Raw genomic sequence first — 19,118 nt, forward strand, 5'->3', positions numbered from 1 at the left:
ACAGGCCAAAAAGGCCTGATAGGACTCTTTCTTCAGCTTGACAGCATCACTTATCACCAGTGTACACACCGGGTTTGGGGATTGGTGCCACGACAACACCTTACAGCCACAGCTCCAATCGTCTGCCTCAACAATGGGTCATCAAACCTGGTCCACTCTGACGTCATGTCCCCTGCCTCCCACAGACGTGAGCAAAGTTCTGCCGTAGCTTCTGACAGGGGATTCTGCCAGACGTTGCCAGCAGACCCTTACAATATGTTTGGGTCTGCCAGATTGGACCGCCATCTTCTCCCACCATCGGGGCCAACACACCACCAGGGCATGATCAGTTCAATCAATCAATCAATCACATTTTATTTATATAGCACTTTTCATACATAAAAATGCAACTCAAAGTGCTTTAAAACATTCAAAGCAAAACATAGAATTATCTTCAATCAAAAGAAAAGATAAATTATTTAAAAGTTGTTGAAAGCCAAACTAAAAAGGTGTGTCTTGAGCTTCCTCTTAAAAATATCAACAGTCTCTGCAGACCTGACATCCTCTGGCAGGCTATTCCAAAGGTGAGGACCAAAATGGCTGAATGCAGCCTCGCCATGCATTTTGGTCCTCACCCTTGGAATAAATAAAAGGCCGGCGCCAGAGGACCTCAGGATCCGCGAGGGCTGGTATGATAAAAGCAAATCAGATAAATAAGATGGCCCAAGACCATTATGACAACTCCACCTCGCTCTTCAGCCGAGTGTCTAAAACATGCACCCACAAGTCCAATGATATGACTACAAAGTTGATCATCGAACTGCGGCCCAGGATGTCCTGGTGCGAAGTGCACATATATATGGACAACCTCATGTTTGCACATGGTGTTCGCTATGGACAATCCATGACGAGCACAGAAGTCTAGTAACAGAAACAGCCCCTTGTAGGTCCAAATCGTCATCCTCCTGGGCGCTTGCTTCCTCATCCTCCTCTTCTTCATCTGGTGGAGGCACTTGTAACCAGAGGCAGGATTGTGCAGTTCCTCTTCATAGTCTGTTCCAACTATGGCCAACAAGCTGGCACGAAACATTTTACTGTGGGGTCTATAGTTTCTGTCAGTGAGGATGATGAGGGCATCTGCTTCTGTGTCTTGGAGGCTTCCTGAGTAGTGGCACATACTAATGCCATTCCTCACGTTTATCCTCTTGGTTTGCTCCTTCGGTAAAGGTGCCAGAGGTTTCGTCCTGAACAGAGGGTTTACTTGTGTTTGTTCTCATCTGCTCTCGGCCTTGCCCTTCATGTGTTGTTGGTTCTATCCTACCAACGTAATATCCCATGCTTGTCTCAGCTGATGTTAATTCCATATCTGAGTTTTCTTCTTCCTTCTTCACTGCAGGTGGTGTCTCCTGCTCCTTCTTCAGTAAAATGCCCTTTACTTTGTTGACGGGTTCCTGATACTCAGTGTAATGAGGCGCTGCCCTAGTGTCACCGGGGTTTTCTATTCTGTATGCTACTCTTGACTCAGTAGCTAACATTTTCACTCTGGGGTCCCAGTCATGACCTGTACTGATTAGGCATTCCACGATGTGTTTTTCCATCATTCCAATCCACCATTTCAGCCATTCTCCAGCTTCCCTTCTGGTGTAGTCACCCGCGGGTGACTCACTACAGCCATTAGCAAGCCTTTTTTTCCTGTCAGCTTTGAGTAGTGAATTGTTTTAAGAGTTTGGATATCTCCAATAAAAGTCAGATAAATCTTTTTGCCTTTCGTCTGACACAAAACTAAAAAAAGTTGAATCTGCCTTTAGTCAAAGTATTGCCACATTGGGAGATCTCAACAGAAGAAGGGCCACTGCCCTACTTTATGGCAGTTTATATAGCTGAGAAAAGGGTATTTTACTGGCAATGATTGCCAAACTTTACTGGAACTTAAGTTACCAAATTATCCCCGCTACGTTGCTTCGTTGGCTTTTCTTGGAAATGATTAATGGTTATTTCCCCAGAATGACATCGGACTTTTCAGGAACTGCTGCACAGTCAATTCTTGAAATAACATTTGTTTGGGGAAGTTCCATGGTCATATGGTACTCATCAACGTTGTCTTTGCTGAAAAGGACGTTTAGCATCGTTATTGTCAGTCAAGCTGACCAACATTCCACCTGTGACTGATTACCTTACAAAGTATCACATTGTTCATTGGTCATAACACAATGTCTATTCACGTCAGTAGATTCATTCTCACTTTTCAGTTCTAATCACATGCATAACATTGTGAGTGTATGATCATAGGTTCACGCTATTTAAAAAGAATAATATATAAAGCTGTTGCTGAATATATTTTGAGCATCAATACTTGACTTATTGATTAGAAGTAAGCAGACTTCAGCTGGAGTTTAAGGTTGTGTGGAGCTCAATAGTTCATGTCCAATTCGAGTACGATTTGGCGAACTCTGGTGGGCCAATTTAGAATTACAATTTACGTAATTTGGTTTTGCAATGTGTGGCACATTCTGCCTGGGACTTAACCTATCAATTAGAATCAAACCACATTGCCTTTTGTGACCCAACTGTTACACCCTCTCTAGGAGCCAATTTCTATGTATTTTGTTTGACAAAGTTCTCATTTGTTTTGTGTAATAATTTCTGTTTAGTGTGCTCCCTCTATAAGTGAGGAGGTCCTTTACCTTTAAAAGGTAGTACCCACCCTATTAGCGGGTGTTTTTTGGCTGGGAAGCACACAATCTTTAGACCTTGACTTGACTTGACTAGATTTGACAATTTGTATTAATTTGGAACACTATTGGAATTGTTTGACGCGTGGCTGTTTTGTTGTTTTCAACTAGAGGTTTTTGACTTTAATTTTCTTTATTAGTTTGATGGCATACAACAGCACATTCAAGCCAATGTATTCTAATCTCAACACTCATGTGGACATTCATCTTTTCAAGCGTCTGAAGTAATTTGCCCAGCAAAACTCAAGAGTCCCGCACAAATAGGATCAAAACGTAGTCACTACACCCTCTGTGCTCTTGCTACATCACCAAATCATCACAACACTTGACAGCATCTACAATTCCGATGTTAATAAAGCTTTGGGGGCAAAAACGCACATCAACAATGCCTCACGTCAGGTCCATGACCAAAGATTCTCAGTTACCAACAAGATAATTGACTCTCAGTGTAGTATTATTTCGTTTACACCACAGTGTGCATTTGTAATAAGCACACACAGCCAAATAAAATTAAAAAACACACACACACAAGTTGTGGTGAAATAAAAAAACAATGTGAAACAACAATATATCATGACAGAGGTGCAGCAGGCTTGGAGAATTGGGAGCAAGCTAGTTCTAAAAATCCCTCTAGATGCGAACCTGTCGTCTCCGATAGGAGATGACACATGTTTTTCAAATCACTGTAACCCATGAACCGTTTAAGGTAGCAATATAATTCTAAGGGATTCTGAAAGCAGAGAAGTGGAGCTTTCTGCCGATACCACATACACATATATGCCTCTAATTTGGATCAACTGGACAATGTTTGAACAGAAATAGTGACTCACTGGCTTTGGAAGCCTCTTCACAGTCTGGTCACTCACTAAAGTCTGTCCCCCAAGCAACAACAACACACTAATTTCCTCCCCACGCTCGTCGCGACCATCGAAGCCTCACCGCGAAAAATAGACTAATGGCAGACTGTCATGTGGCTTTGTTAATCTTTACAGAGATTACCAGTCTCAATACACCTGGCAACCAATTGTTGATGCATACAATCTACGAAAGAATCGGAAAACCCAGAAACTATGGCCAGAGCAACCCGGAGGTACAGGAAGGGGGGAGTAAGCCGACAGAGACCGTTGAGAAGGCAAATACGGAGCAGAGGGAGTTGGAGGAAGCCAGGCAGAGATCTGCACATTGGGAGATGTGGGTATGAGGCTTTCCTTTACATTTGGATGTGGAATTCACTGTGGAGATGATTTGTGTTTGAATACAGTCCACCACTGTGAATGTGGTATTAATTAGTAGATTAGTTGTTGCTCTTAAATTCATTCATTCATTATCGATACCGCTTAACCTTACAAGGGTCGCGGGCGTGCTGGAGCCTATCCCAGCTGTCTTCGGGCATTAGGCGGGGGACACCTTGAATTGGTTGCCAGCCAATCGCAGGGCACACAGAGACAAACATCCGCACTCACAATCACACCTAGGGGCAATTTAGAGTGTCCAATCAACTTACCATGCATGTTTTTTGGAATGTGGGAGGAAACCGGAGTACCCGGAGGAAACCCACGCAGGCACGGGGAGAACATGCAAACTCCGCACAGGGAGGCCAGAGCCGGGATCAAACCCACGACCTCTGAACTGTGAGGCGGACTAGCTAACCAGTCGACCACCATGCCGCCTGCTCTTAAATGGATTTTTTTTTTTTAAATAAGTAAGAAAAATAAAATAAAAACAGCAAAAGAACATTTTATAATATGGTAATGTACAGTACTATTTTGTTGAAATAAAACAAATTTTCAGTTGGGGACAAAAACTACAACATTTCTGGGATGTAACCAATCTTTGTCAGCTGTGGGCCTGGGAAGCCCTTTCTTTTTTGAGAGAAAGATCAAAACAAATAAAATTAGCTTGATTATTTTATTTTACTATTGCATATGATTTAGGTTTAAGACCTGTTTAGTTTGGTTTGGTTTGTAACAGACACAACCCCCTGGGAATTAATATCACAATATCAGAGCTGCCAATTGTTATGAATTGCGTCACATGAGGAGCGGGATTTGGACTCAATAGCAGACGTGACACGGAGTTGAAAAGTTGAGAAGTAAAAAGTCTTTATCAATGAAAATATAAAGTAAGTACAGAGAGCTTGACTGGAGGAATTCTAATTGGGAGAAAGCTTGCAAAAAAGTTTGATGTACTGACGTGTCACTAAGTCACTCCATCTTGTAAACTGTAAGACATCAGGCCTATATGACATAATAAAGGACAAAGCATACATCAGGCCTATATAACGTAATAAAGGACAAATCATAAAAGGACAATAGCAACTGCATAGCAACTGATACATCAAGGAACAACCAGGCTCAACAGGTTGTCCATATTTTGTTAAGGAAATCACTGAACGCAAACTCATTACGTCCATAACGCTGATTGCTATGGATATTTTCAAAGATCCTGGGTCACATAATTACGCAAATAGGTTGAAAACGAGCAAAAAGAGTTGACAGCTAATTGCAAAGTATGTTTGACAATGTGCAGCGACAGACACGGCGTCGTTACGGCTGGAGGCTCCAGTGACATAGTGATGACGCAGAAACAGTTGGAAGTCATCAGACGAGTCCGACGTTAGTGGAAAGCTAACGATTTGAGGCGAACTGTGATCACTGCTAGCCTTATATCCGACACGAGGAACAAGGGCAACGACACAATGTGAAACGTCATCGCTATATTATGTTCAATTATGCTCAGACAACAACTGACAAAAACTGAATCCATCATAGAATAAAAATCACTATGACACTTTATGGTACCTGTGTCTTTAATAGTTGTGAATACGCCGCTTTGTTGAAGGGTAGATAATGGTGAGTAATATTGTAAATAATTTGTTTCATTTCATGTTTATTTGAATAGGGACAGATGCTACAACATAGTTGAATGAAAAATAATCTCCAATGCACAGCATCACAGCATTTATACCTAATTCTAATTTCCAATGCCTGTGTTTTTTTTTGTTTCTATGTCGGTCTTTGAAACTGTGTCTCCAAATGAAAATGGTCAGTGGAACGAAAACGTTTGGGGACCGTTGCCTAATATTTGCTTGGAAAAGTGTTTAGGCCTTCATGATGTTAAAATATGAAGTTTGTGATTTTTCACAAAAAATCTGATGGTAATGCCCAGTTTGCCAATAAAACAATGCTAATTTTGAGGATGTAAACATGCACGAAAACTCATGAAACTTTGTACAAATATCAGCTACGGATGAGAAATTGTGCCTTTATCTCAACAAAGCTTTCCTGTCTGTAAGTTACTTTATTGCGGTGGTCTGTTATAACATTTTGTGTTTGTTATTTTAAAAACAAGCATTCCAATCTGTGATTTATTTTTCCCAACTGTTATAGCAAATGTCAAGGTAACCCAGAAACCACTTTTTTGTGAATAAAAAGAAAAGCACAGACAGAGTGTGTTCAGAGCTGTCAGAGAAGTGTCATCTGAGTACATCTCTGTTCATTCGCCTCATGAGAAAAAAGTTAAACTCTCTTGTCTTCCTTCCTTGTGTAATGTTTTATTAAATGTTTTAGGTTGCCTGGAACCTAACATTATTTTGGTCCTTCGAGCCGGATACCAATACACCTAAGGATTCCAGCTGGCGTGGTGGACATCAGAAAGACTGTAGCCACGGCAGGTTCCCTAGAGTGAGCCTAAGATCCTTTTCCAGGACTGGACCTCGACCCGCCAGCTGGGATCTGATGGTTGACAGCATTCCAATGGATGGAAGACAACAGTGTTGAGATAAACTTCTTTAAAGGGAGAAGTGAATGACTGGAGGAGGTCATTGCGCGTTTCATAAACCTCTTTAAAGGGGGAAGTAAATGACTGCAGGTCATTGCGCGTTAAATAAAACCCTGTGAATACTAGTCAATGGCAGGTAAATGAGGGTTGGCGGAGTCCAACAAATTCCTTGAAAGAGAAAGGTCGGCCGAGACCAAGAAATTCCTTGAAAGAGAAAGGATGGCGGAGTCCTGTGTACACTTTATTTCCGTGTGTTAAATGTGTGTTAAATGTTTGTAAACTGTTCATAAAACTCCGTGTGAAGTAAATATTTGTAAATTGTTTGTAAAACCCCGTGTGAAGTGTGTGAATGAACAGTGTAATTGGGAATTAAAATACCACCAGGTATTTGATTCTATATAACATAGGATTGTAAACAGCAGACTCGTGTGGATGCAAAGGCAAGAATTCTCCACCTGAAAACGTTTAAGTGAGAATTACCACAACAGAAAATTTGAATTGCTGTCCTATTAATAAGAAACCAGTTTTTAGAACACCCTAAATGTTCACAAACTGGACCAAACTCTCTAAAATGGGAATAGGAAGTAGTAAAATAAAACCTAGTGATACACTGCAGCGTAAAGATTGAAAGTTTGTCGAAAAACAGGATCCTGATCAAATAAAATACATAAACAGATGGATAACTAATCACGGCTTTAATGTGGACAGTTAAACACACACAAAATAGCTGCATTGCAGGAATTAATCATCAAAAATCAAAAAACAAAGAAAACCCCCAAAAGATGAAGAAAAATGGTTTTGAGGAACAATACTGGATTAAAGTAGCTTTAAAAAGAGAATGAAGACAAAACAAAAGAGGAAAAATAACAATTAATGTTCCATAGAACAGAGGATGATGATACAGGACCAGTGTCAAGGGGGACAGAAAGAGTTGTTGAAGAAAGCGAAAGGGGGGGCGTAACTGCCACCCCTTTACCCTGAAATACCACAACCTCCACATTATGAGGCAACGTCACACAGAATGACTAGATCAGGTGGAACTGATTTGAAATGGTCAAAATGACTGGGAGAACTGTTATCCCCTAAACTGACTGCTCCACAAATAACTAATAAATCACCTGAGCAAGGAGACCTGTACCCAATGATTCAGTTAGCCAACTCAAACACCCAAGAAGGTGTGATTATTTTGCTATGGATGATGTCAAAAAGGCCGGAGAAGGACTGACACCACATAAAGCAGACATAAATCAGTTTGTTGAGGGAATTGAACATTTAAGGTGATCATATAAATTAAATGGTATTGAAGTCCAACAAGTGTTGATGGCAGCCATGGGTCCAGATTGGCATAATATTAGAGGACCATGGAATCCAAGAGATGTAAATGGAAATTTAGGCCCATGATAGTTGTGAATTGGGACACCAAGTGCAAGAATTAATTAATAGGGCAACCCAGTGCTTTAGACAGAAAGCAAATTACACTGAAATAGGAGGAGTAAAACAAAATGATGAGCCTTTTAAGGAATACAGTTAGTATTCCCTAGTAAGGAATCATATTTGCATTGTTCAATCTTTCCTTGTACATTGCCTGTATGAATATGCAAGTATGCTAATAAAATACAATGGGTGACAAAAAAGCAATATAATGCAAAAACATTTTCCCCCAAATTTTTATTAAACAAAAACTGCACTGTAAAGTATAGGTATATGAACAAAATACAGTCCAGTATAACAAACATGGTTCAAATACTGTTGAAAAAATACTGTAAATACTGTACTGTAACACCAATGCAGTACAATACTGTACTTAACTACAGTAAATGGTACTGTATTTTAGTGTTGATTTTTCTCAGACTTGGGGGGGAAAAATGAGTCTATCTTGAGTTGTTGTATTGGCTTCATTCTTTGCAGTATGAAAATGTTTGTCTGCGTATCATACAGTTTTGTTGCTAATTGCAAGTAACTGTCCCGTTGATCATTACTGATTTTTGGTGATTCTTTTTCGCATTTTTTATGCATTTTTCCGACTCCAAGTGTCTCCTGGATGTTTTTTACTTTGTGTCCAGCTTCGCTTAATCGGATGCATTTCACTCTCTCTTCCACGGTCATTACCGTTCTTCTTCGTTTGGATGCCATGATATACAGACGAAAATGTAAATGAATACATTTGAAATCTTTTGCAATTTCAGTAAAACGCTGTCGCCGTTTTGGATCCAATGATGGCGGAGCAGTCAAAAGCTTTTCCGTAGTATCGGCGGGAACTGCTTGAGTTTGCACTACCGTGGGCTTTGCTATGGGTTCCGGGTTCCGGGTACAGTACCGGATCTACATTGTAAGGAATCGATCGTTAATGTCATATAGTAGTAGAAAATTTAATGTTTTTTTTCCGGGTGAGGGAATTTCCGTTTGACAGAGGTCTGTAGGTGGAAATATTTACTGTATAGAGTGAGAATGACGACTGTATTTGAGAACCATAGCGTCCTGCAGGAAGATGGAGATATAAATGGGCCATTTCAACAGCAGTTGAATAATGCTCTCCATGCAAGTTCAAAAGACGCAATTAGCAGTTGGTTTAACAAGCATTAGATTGACCTGTCCACATGCACCTTGGAAGAATATGTAAATCATGCTCTTGTAAAAACAAGAAGTGAAACTGATGGTGCAGATTACTGGAGTAAAATTATGGGTGGAGTATTAAATCCAGACTAAACTCCCAAATTACAATATTGAAGGGGACTTGAATCCCATGATTGAAGTGGCAAATCCTGCACATGAAGGTAAATGAAAGAGAAGACAGAACAATTCTTGTTTACAGACCCTGGTCAAAATGAGAGTGTATAAAAGCAGTGAAAAGTTTAACACCTTACAGAAGACATGAACAAGAGTAGATTAAGAAACATGATGTAAACCTGGCCACTCAAAACTTGGATGAGCTCATGAATCAGGGTAGATATGCTGAGGGTGCAATAATGAATGAATGAATGAATGAATAAGAATACAGGGAGGAAAGAATGGATGGTGTAATGAAAGAAAAGAAAGTGTATTATTCTAGAAACAGAGGAAGCAGAGGACGATTAAGAGGAGGTTCTTCAAAACTAATTGCAGGAGGTTGCTGGAACTGTGACAAAGAACGAATTAGGCAAGAAACTGTCCTCAGAAAGGAAATAGGCCTATAGAAAGTTCAACAAGACTAGGTAAGTTTGAAAACAGACAAATTGTAAACATTGACTGTGTTAGTGACAGACAAATAATAATAAAAATAAAATGATAAAAACCAATTAGAACAAGACATGCAAGCAGTAGAGGTTTATCTAAGTCCAAGGACGAAACCTGGAATTATTTTTAAAGTAGCAAGAAAAAGTTATGTTTTTGTATGATTCATGAGCATACAGAACAGTGAAAAGAGAGAGGCACACACACACACGCGCACACACCCCCACACACACACACACACCCCACACACACACATATAGACAAAACAAGTTCATAGTGTTCCAGCTACTTTTACTCCCCTTTCCCTTAGCGCTGGAACACCTTTGTAATCAGGGATTCCGAAGAAAATAAAAAGAGTGGAGGCGCGGGAGCCGGGAAGAGGGTTTTAGGAACTGTAATCGTGCACTTTCCTGCGCTCTCCTTGCAAGTAAAAAGACAATATTGTGTCTTCTCTCCTCATTGTGTGCATTGTTTACTAATGTCTCACTTGGTGTGAACATGGCAGATACGCTAACATAGTTAGCCTAGTTAGCAAACTAAAGTCCGCTAGCATAGCATGCTAACAAATGCTAACGACGTAAATGACACGTATGTAGCAACATCGGGCTTGTAAAAACATTTGAATTTACTTGTTAACACTCTACTGCTTGTGAAATTTAGGCATTTTATAACAAATGGTCACTACAGCCTTACGTGGGTCAAGACACCATCGGGTAAGTGTCGGGCATATCATTGAATATGACATGACGACGTCAACTCAAATCAATGTAATGCACATCACACATTTCACCACTGGAGGGTGCTAAAACTCATCATAACTCAATACAAATATAACAGAGCAACATTTAAACCATTACAATCGTTTTGATGAAAATGGGAAAAAGACAATAAGCAACATCCATGTTTTGTGCTTGAAGATGAGAGACAACATCTACAAGTTTTGTTTCATCTGTCTAACGTATATAAGATAGCTCTGTGATCCTAAGATAGCTAGTGAGCGCGACAGTTTAGTTCACCGATCGTTGGTCAAATACTTCATGTTGGTTCTGCATTTCAGTCAGAAGCCAATAAAGCCATACATTAGGCACCAGGAACACTTGAAACTATACCGTTTAAAACAGTGGTCATTATTTAAGCTTAGACAACGATACGTACAGTGAGACCATAGAGTCTTTAAATAGAGTCCATGCAGAGTACTTTTCTGTTCGTGAGCGCATCTGCCATATTTCATGTTGCACCACCCCTCTGAGCTAATGCACGTCAACTTGAAAAAGTGACAACCCACAAAGTTCACAAAGTTAATGCATTTCATTCACCCATTTACACACAATAACTAGATTTGGGTAACAGATTGGCACCATAAACAACAAATGTAGATTTAAAATCTGATTAACAATGTGTCACCCCTAAAAAAGTTAAATTGAAAAAATAACATACATTCTAAATAATTCACGGGTAGATATTCATTAAAATACAATACAACTTTATTTATATAGCGCATTTCATGATAGCTACAGCTGTAACAAAGCACTTTACAAGAACAAAATACCAATAATGTAACACATGAAAGCATTAATAAATGAAAAAATAAATTACTATATACAGTAAACACTGGAAAACAGCAGCAAACTGTCAGTCTCATGTCGGATCAAAACCCAACGAATAGAAATGTGTCTTCAAACGGGTTTTAAAAATGGACAGAGAGGGGGCTTGCCGAACAGTTAATGGAAGGTAATTCCAGTGGTTGTTCCTTGCTGTGCAGTTGCTGTGGTTCTTTTATTTCGTCACCCTTATTCTGCCATATAGGCCTGATGTTTTACAGAATTACTCAGTGAGACGTCAGTACGTCAAGCTTTGTTCGAGTCAGAATGTGAGCCTCCTTCCATGTCTTTTGCATCTGGCCCTGCTCTCTGTAATTACTATTTTTTTTGCACAGTGGTTATCGCCTAACCGCCACCGAGTTCCCATCTACATATTGAAATGACAAACGTGGTCCCAGTCGATCCGAGTCAGCCAAACAGCCAAGAACGGACTTAACCTGTACCACGTCACACGCAGGTGCCACACTCCTAACACGCAGCCGAGTAAGGAACATTTTTTACAAGTGTTTAATTTGTTTGACATTGTGGTCCCACAGAAGCAATGACATCTGCCCCATATTGTTTTTATTTCACTGATCACCACACTGTGCGTGTGTGTGTGTCAGTTGTTTTTGTTGATATTGATATTTTTTCTGTGTTTGGCGATGTGTCTGCTCGTGTGACGCCTGCATGTGACGTGACGATTACGTTCTCAGGGTAGATTGGCTGTCGCAGATGAGGGATGGACTGGGACCATGTGGGACCATTAAATACGCATGACGGAACGCGGTGGCGGTTAGGCAATGCCCAGCTCAGTTTTTTTTGGTAAAGACTTTTACTTTTCAAGTTTCGTGCCATGTCTGCTCCTGGGTCCAAATTCCGCTTCTCACGTGACAGCTTTGCTTGACACAAATCCATTTACAGCTAAAATAGTTATACAATGTCTGTAGAATAAAGATCAGAGTTTTTCTCCACTTTCATCTTTGTGTCAAGGTACAATTTGTGAACATATCACCTTAATGATCCTCAACTATGGTCAGTTTACTCCAGATTGCTCTTGGTTTGGTACTTAAACTGGAGATGGGATTCAGCTGCTGCTTATTGGAGGTGCGGATTTATTCTATTCTACCGGATTTATTCTATTCTACCGATGCAGGGAAAACTGAAACTATTGTGACAGAATTTTTTTTCAAAATAACATTATATAAACAATGTGTACTTTCTTGATTGATTGAAACATTGATTTTACAGTATTTAATACGTTTTTAAAAAAATAATTCAAACTGGCCCTTCCTCCCTTCCATTTTTCTTTATCGGGCCCTCGAAGGAAAATTTTGAACATCCGTGCTCTAAATTGTCCATAGGTCTGTATGTGATTTTATTTGTTTTTTTTGTCTATTATTGCCCTGTGACCAGTGTTGTTTTTGGCATTTTAGATTTAGTCTTAGTCTTTTGGGAAAAAATGCGTATTATTTTTGGTCACATTTGAGTCATTCCTATTCGTGATAATTTTAGTCTACTTTGGGTCAACAAAAACTCAAGTATATTTAATTCTAGCTTTAGTCAACAAATACTCAAAAATAGTTTAGTTTTAGTTTTAGTCAATTTTATTTAAGTCAATCCCAATTTTATTTAAAAACAGAAATACAACGTTTCCACCCAATAGCAAAGACTTTCTGATCTACTCAGGATTATGCATTACACACAGATAAATTGGTAACAGTGGAATCAATGCACATTACTCCAAAATAAGCCGAGGAGCAAAATGTTTTCTTTGGCAATTGTTGTGGCTTTATTTCCAGAGCTGGGCACTTGACCCTTTTTTGCCGTTCCGTCCACTGTCCGCGACCTGGGTATGCCCTTCCAGCCTCATCCCTCCGACCTTCATAAAAATCAGCGACCTCCGACCCCGTCCATCCTCGTCCTTTTAAAGCGGTTCCGTCCTTTACGTTAAAAAAAAACAGCATCCGTTCATGACGCTGCAGGACAGATGCCTAACTACAGACGATTGTTTAAAGCTCATTAGCTGGCTAATTTACTATTCAAATCCGCTTACCTTATGGGCACCCACTTCTGGACTAATGGTTTGACGAACCGCTTGCCAGCACACGTATGTGTGTAAGTGAGCGAGTCGAGAGTTGTAATGTAACTTTTTTTGACCGCTTTATCTAACAGCGGGCATTGTTTATATGTCAATGCAGCGGACAGGAGGGAAGTCAGTCTCTGAATGGATGGGCGGAGACGCCCGATCTAGGGAGCGCTTCCATTGGTCAACCCTTCAGGTTGCTGATTGGCTCACTGGTTTTCCTCCACCAGTTTTGGTGCTTCTACATGTGTGCACTTGTGTGCGAAGCACTGAAAACTTTTTTCCCTCTTCGAGTACTACTTCACACACAGCATCTTGTATACTTGGCGGGTCTTGTGTGGAGGGCGCAAAATTAAGGAAAACATTATCGATGTGGTTTGTGGACATCCTGAGCTATATGACATAGCCAGCTACCAGTACCGGGACAAGAAAAAAAGAGACCAGGCTTGGAGAACCTTGAGCGAGGAGCTTGTTATACCTGGTATGTTTTACTTTCTTTAGTTTTTTATAGCTGTTGAACTTTACCAAGACGGCAATAGTTTTTTGTATTTGCTTTAGCACAACTAAATCTACGTACTCATCCAGCAGCTAACAGTCAAGCGATATACTGGCATCACTCGCCGGTGTGCTAGCTCTGATGCTGCTCGCGCTACTGGGTCTTATCACTTGTGGTACTCGTAGAACTTGTGCTGTATCTGCTGTTGAAAAATCTCCTGCGCAGTTGGGTAACTAGTGCTGCGTTTGAAGTGTTCGGAGGAAATTTTTGTCATTGCCCATTTTGCTGAATCGGTTGAGATGAACTTTGGCCACCTCGCGACCATGTCACACGCATGAGGGATGATTAGTGGGCCAGACCAAAATCCACCTCCGCCCTTGTTTAATCTGTCCCTTTTTTGAAACTTGTCGCCCCCCGTCCCAAAAATGGCCATCCGTTCGGGACAGATGGACGGACCGTTCCGACCCTGGGACGGACTGCCCAGCTCTGTTGATTTCCACCTCGTTTGTGGCCACATTTACCATTACCGCTGTCTACAATGCATCGTGTTATTCTGAAGATTATGGTTCCGATTCCGGTTCTTTGATTTGATTCCGGTTCCTAATGATTCTTGATTCTGATTCTAAACAAAAAATAAAGGTATTTATTTTTGGACAAAACCCATGAACTTCTCTGTTCTTTAATTTCAAGAACTTTTTACTGTTTTTGAACTTTACTATGAATTACTCAAAGGGTTGTGTTTAACCAGCATATTTATTTTTTTATTATTTTTCACAATAAACTTATTTTTGAGAAACTCAAGACAATACAATAATGCAGCTGTTACTGAAAGCATCGTATTGAACACCAATTGATGGGCTAACCCAAGGGTCGGCAACCAGCGGCTCTGGAGCGGCATACGGCTCTTTTATCCATATGTTGCAGCTCAGCGTGGCTTGGGAAAATAAATGATAAGTGTCCGATTGGAGTGCATGTTATTTGTCTCAAAAACTTGCATCATGTCTTCTTAGTCAGTCAAAGTTGTTGGACACTTTCATATGTGGTCCTATATTGGATACCGATCAGACTTTTTTTTGTAATCCGATCGCAGTCTCAACCTCCAGGTCGCATACATCTAACATTGCCCTCAGGAGCCCAAATGCGCTCCGCGCGGGCGCAAGGATCAGTGCTGACAGCGACTCTGCAGTTGTTTTGAGTAGCAGTGTTGACTTTATATTTGACTTTAATTTAATCACCCTTGAAACATGAACATAAAATGGACAGACGCTGCATGTGCGTAAAGGTTCAGGAGAAAGCAGTCCCATTAACCAGGTAAAATAAATATTCAGGCAGTTATTTTGCAAATATTTATTTTTATTGTTTTGTGAAATAGTGCTCTCTTTTCCATTGTATTTTTAAAATCAGGCATTTTTTTGCTCGATAGATAATTTAAGTTCAGGTTTTTAATTCATTTGAAAGAGACCTTCAACTCTGCGCTTTTTTTGTGAGAGTTCAAAATGTGTTCATTTACTAAATAAAATAACATTTTCACTGCATGGATTTCATAAGTAACACTATTGTACAATATGTCAAAAAGTGTTTGCGTCTCAGTGTTTTCTTTTCCCTGGAAACCGGGTCGAAATGGCTCTTTCGGTGTAAAAGTTGCCAACCCCTGGGCTAACCTAATGTCTTTCTTTACAAAGAAAAAATATATATGACAAACACAACGGTGCATTTTAAGAGCAAGCAAGAAAAAATTATCTAATCTAAGCTGTCAATGGAACCCTATGCTGTATGTATATATAATGTACTGTATGTATGTTACAGTATATATGTATGTATGTATGTATTTATGTGCATATAAGTATATGATGCAGCTGTATATGCTATAAGATAAATATTAGCTGGATATGTGCATTTGTGTATTGAACTTATTGGCCAAACGTATTTAATCGATTCGCATCGCATCGGTTCTTTGTCTAGGCGTCGACCGAATGAGCTCGCCGGGCAGGATCACCGACCCCACAAAGGGCAACTGCTGCCGCCGCGGGGTTTCAGTGGCCACCGCAGCTGTGGAGATCCATGGGAAGGGCCCGGCAAACGTCTTTTAAGTTGCCACCGCCGCGGCCCACGCTTCCCGGCTTGAGCGAGCGAAGGGGCTGACTGATGTTGCGCGCTGTGCGCTCACATTTGTGCTTCTTCCGCACGGCTAACGAGGAATCAAAACCATGTGCTAACAATTTGGTCCGGTCTCTTCCCATACGTCACGTATATTTTAGGCATCAAAGAGCCACGTTTAGCTCGTCATCATCTCGTTATCGTCATGAAAAAAAGGGGCGTTAACGAAATAATTTCATCATCGTCATCATTGACGAAAATAACACTGCCTGTGACCAGCAACAATTTCAGGGTGTACCCACCTCTCACCAGAGTCAACCAGAATAGGCTCCAGCATACCCACAACACGACAGGGAATTGATAGTTGGATAGAAGCTAATCCATGATTGTGACTTTTTGTTTGGTCTGGAATTTTTTACAATATATTATTTGTGTGTGAAAGACTAAGACTTTAGAGGAGAAGAGGCAATGGGAAGTGCAGCAATTGGAGGGTCTGTCAGTGCCAATGAAGACCTACTTGATGGAGCACATCATAACCACTCTGTCTCAGGGCTTGATTGCATGTGGTTCAGCATGGCCAGAGGACCCAATAGACTTCCTGGTAATGTAGTGAAAAAGAAATAATGAGATTTCCTGTATTTTTTGCCTTGGAATGCTGATCTATTTTTGTTCTGTATAATTTCAGGCGGAGTATTTGATAAAGAACAACCCCTGACACATTTTTGGATCACAGAAGTTGCTGTGTACTGGTCTTCCACTTGCAACCTTCATTACAGTAACTGAGAGCATCCAGGATTCACTTCATTACCTTAATTTTTTTTTTCCAGAGCTTTCTTGAAATTATTTCAATCAAAAGTAACTCTAAATTAAACTGGGATTTTATTACCGCAGGCCATTGACACAAGATCGTTTTTAACTCTCAGTGGCTTAAGAAAGTGTAATTTTATACAGGGGGTTTTGAAAATGACAGCAATACTGTTTCCGTGTCAACACTGAGAATGATGATGTGCATGCTTTTCCAAATAGGGGTTGGCTTCCTGTCTGAAATACAACAAAATCAAAACACCAATGTCACATCTCTTGATTTGGTGAAGCAGATAACTGAAACAATTCAAACAACGCATATACAACATTACATTATATATTATGTAAAAGCACATGTATTATAATGTATGTATGTGTTATGTAAAAGCACACAAGCCACTGAAAATTCACTTTACTTTGATCAATTTGGATTACCTTGGTGGCTGAATGTAGAATTTTGATGATGGAAAATTTCAACTAAACATAAGGAGCTTCTTTCTACCATTTATTAATGTCCTGCTTACAGAAGCGTATTGCATTCACTTGGGGAAAAAAACCAACATGATTTTTCAGTGTTGTTTTTTTTTTTTTTTTTTTAGTTTTTAGTCTTAGTTTTCTGAATATTTTTTTTTTTCTGCTTTATGGAATTTTTTGCAATACATTTTTCCTGTTGTTTTTTTCTTTTATCGTTTGGATATGGATATGGATCTCTTAGATTAGACAGCAAAATACACCTAACTTTTTTTACTCTGAGGTGGAAAGTCGCATGTGTTGAACAATTTATGTAAGAATGTTTTGAATCTACAAAGTGATTTGGAAATTACAGTACAGGTGAAATTTTACTGTAAAATGTTGAAAAATTGTGGTTGGGATTTGAGCAGTTTAAAAGTTGGAATGTGTTTGGTTAGACACATATGTTTAGAACACAGACTTGGTCAAAAAATGTTAAAATTAGAAGTAAAAAGCCCCAAATTTACATTTTTGAGATAGCCCTGGCCACCTGTATGAATAATAATGTATATCATAATTCATGTGTTAGTTTTTTTTTTTTTTTTATTAGGCTTGTTAGCTTTATTAGCTTGTGGGTTTAGCTTGAGCTTTTTCCATATCTAGGCCCAACTTGCTTGGTGTGCTTTGCTTCCACATAATATGTATGATAATGGCTCTCACACACACACACACACACACACCCACACACCCGCACACACACGCACACACACCCCCACACGCACACACACACATGGACAAAATAAGTTCAGAGTGTTCCAGCTGCTTTCGCTCCCCTTTCTCTTAGAGCTGGAACACCTTTGTGATCAGGGACTTCGAAGAAAATAAAAAGAGAGGAGGCACAGGAGCCGGGCAGAGAGTTTTAGGAACTGTAATATTACACTTCCCTGCGCTCTCCTTACATGTAAAAAAGACAATATTGTGTCTTCTCTCCTCATTGTGTGCGTTGTTTACTAATGTCTCACTTGGTGTGAATCTGACACCACCCATGGGCATCCTTGTCATCCTGAGGATCAAAGGCTATCACCACCACTGAAGGCAGCTGTTAATTTGAGGCACCTGTGTGTTACTATGGTTTTTAACTGGATCTATCAGAGTGCACACACCATGAACAAAATTCACTCATGACTTAACAGTAAAAGATACGGATTCCAGAAAGGTTTGGGGGGATTCAAGCATGTTCTATTTTTTTACATGGGATAAAAACTATTTAACAAACAAAGGCAGGTTAAAGTAGTAAATCTAAGCAAAATGAAGGCAGTAAAATGAACAAATTAAATGTTAACACACAGTCACACACGCACACGCAACGTTGGGGAACGTTAGGATGCTTGCGCATTGGAATATTTTGAAAATGTAGTACATCAGATTAAAAGCAATTTTGATCAAGTATTTTTTTACAAATTGCACAATAAAAAAAAATTATTGATGATTTAGCCAGCCTGACGTGTGTGCAAAGTTTCGTGAGATTCCGTGCATGTTCAGACCCTCAAAATCAGCGTTGTTTTATTGGCAAACTGCATGTTGCCATGGCAACAACCTTTCATGAAAAATCACAAATTAGCCTAAACATGAAACAAAGATGAGGCGGACCTGGTTAACCTGCTAGGATAAAAATATCGAAGAAAAAACTTGTATTTCCTTCAGCCACTAGATGGCGCTACGAGTACGATGAAAAATAAGTACGTAGATGTCTTCAGCCCTTGGCTAGCATCAAATATGAAACATTTACAGAAGATTGGATGATCTGAGTCAAGATAAAAGTGCATTTATTGTAACGGTCAATAATCAGATTTCGCAGCACCGTCATCAACGCCCTTTCCCAAAAAGTCACAATATTCGCCATA

The 19,118-nt window shown here is 39.9% G+C and overlaps 1 protein-coding gene across 18 annotated transcripts in view; it reads left to right on the forward strand.

Annotated features, from left to right (window-relative positions):
• The window catches only part of ak7b (adenylate kinase 7b), a 152,292-nt gene extending 134,112 nt beyond the window's left edge, over positions 1 to 18,180 (forward strand). For 14 of the 18 annotated variants that reach the window (XM_086048967.1, XM_086048969.1, XM_086048973.1 and 11 more), the window contains 3 exons: positions 3,704 to 3,906; positions 16,403 to 16,561; positions 16,646 to 18,180. In XM_086048967.1, coding sequence (XP_085905093.1) covers positions 3,704 to 3,906; positions 16,403 to 16,561; positions 16,646 to 16,675 — 392 coding nt within the window. In that variant the 3' untranslated portion in view covers positions 16,676 to 18,180. Of the gene's footprint in view, positions 1 to 3,703; positions 3,907 to 5,240; positions 5,453 to 11,637; positions 11,769 to 15,825; positions 15,927 to 16,402; positions 16,562 to 16,645 lie in introns of those variants that run through there. The other 4 variants (XM_086048970.1, XM_086048968.1, XM_086048972.1 and 1 more) reach the window with 4 other exon arrangements.
• Positions 18,181 to 19,118: the final 938 nt, after the last annotated feature.

The sequence above is a fragment of the Filicampus tigris genome, chromosome 13 (assembly GCF_054856515.1).
Source record: "Filicampus tigris isolate MCC_2025a chromosome 13, RoL_Ftig_1.0, whole genome shotgun sequence".
Lineage (NCBI taxonomy): Eukaryota > Metazoa > Chordata > Actinopteri > Syngnathiformes > Syngnathidae > Filicampus > Filicampus tigris.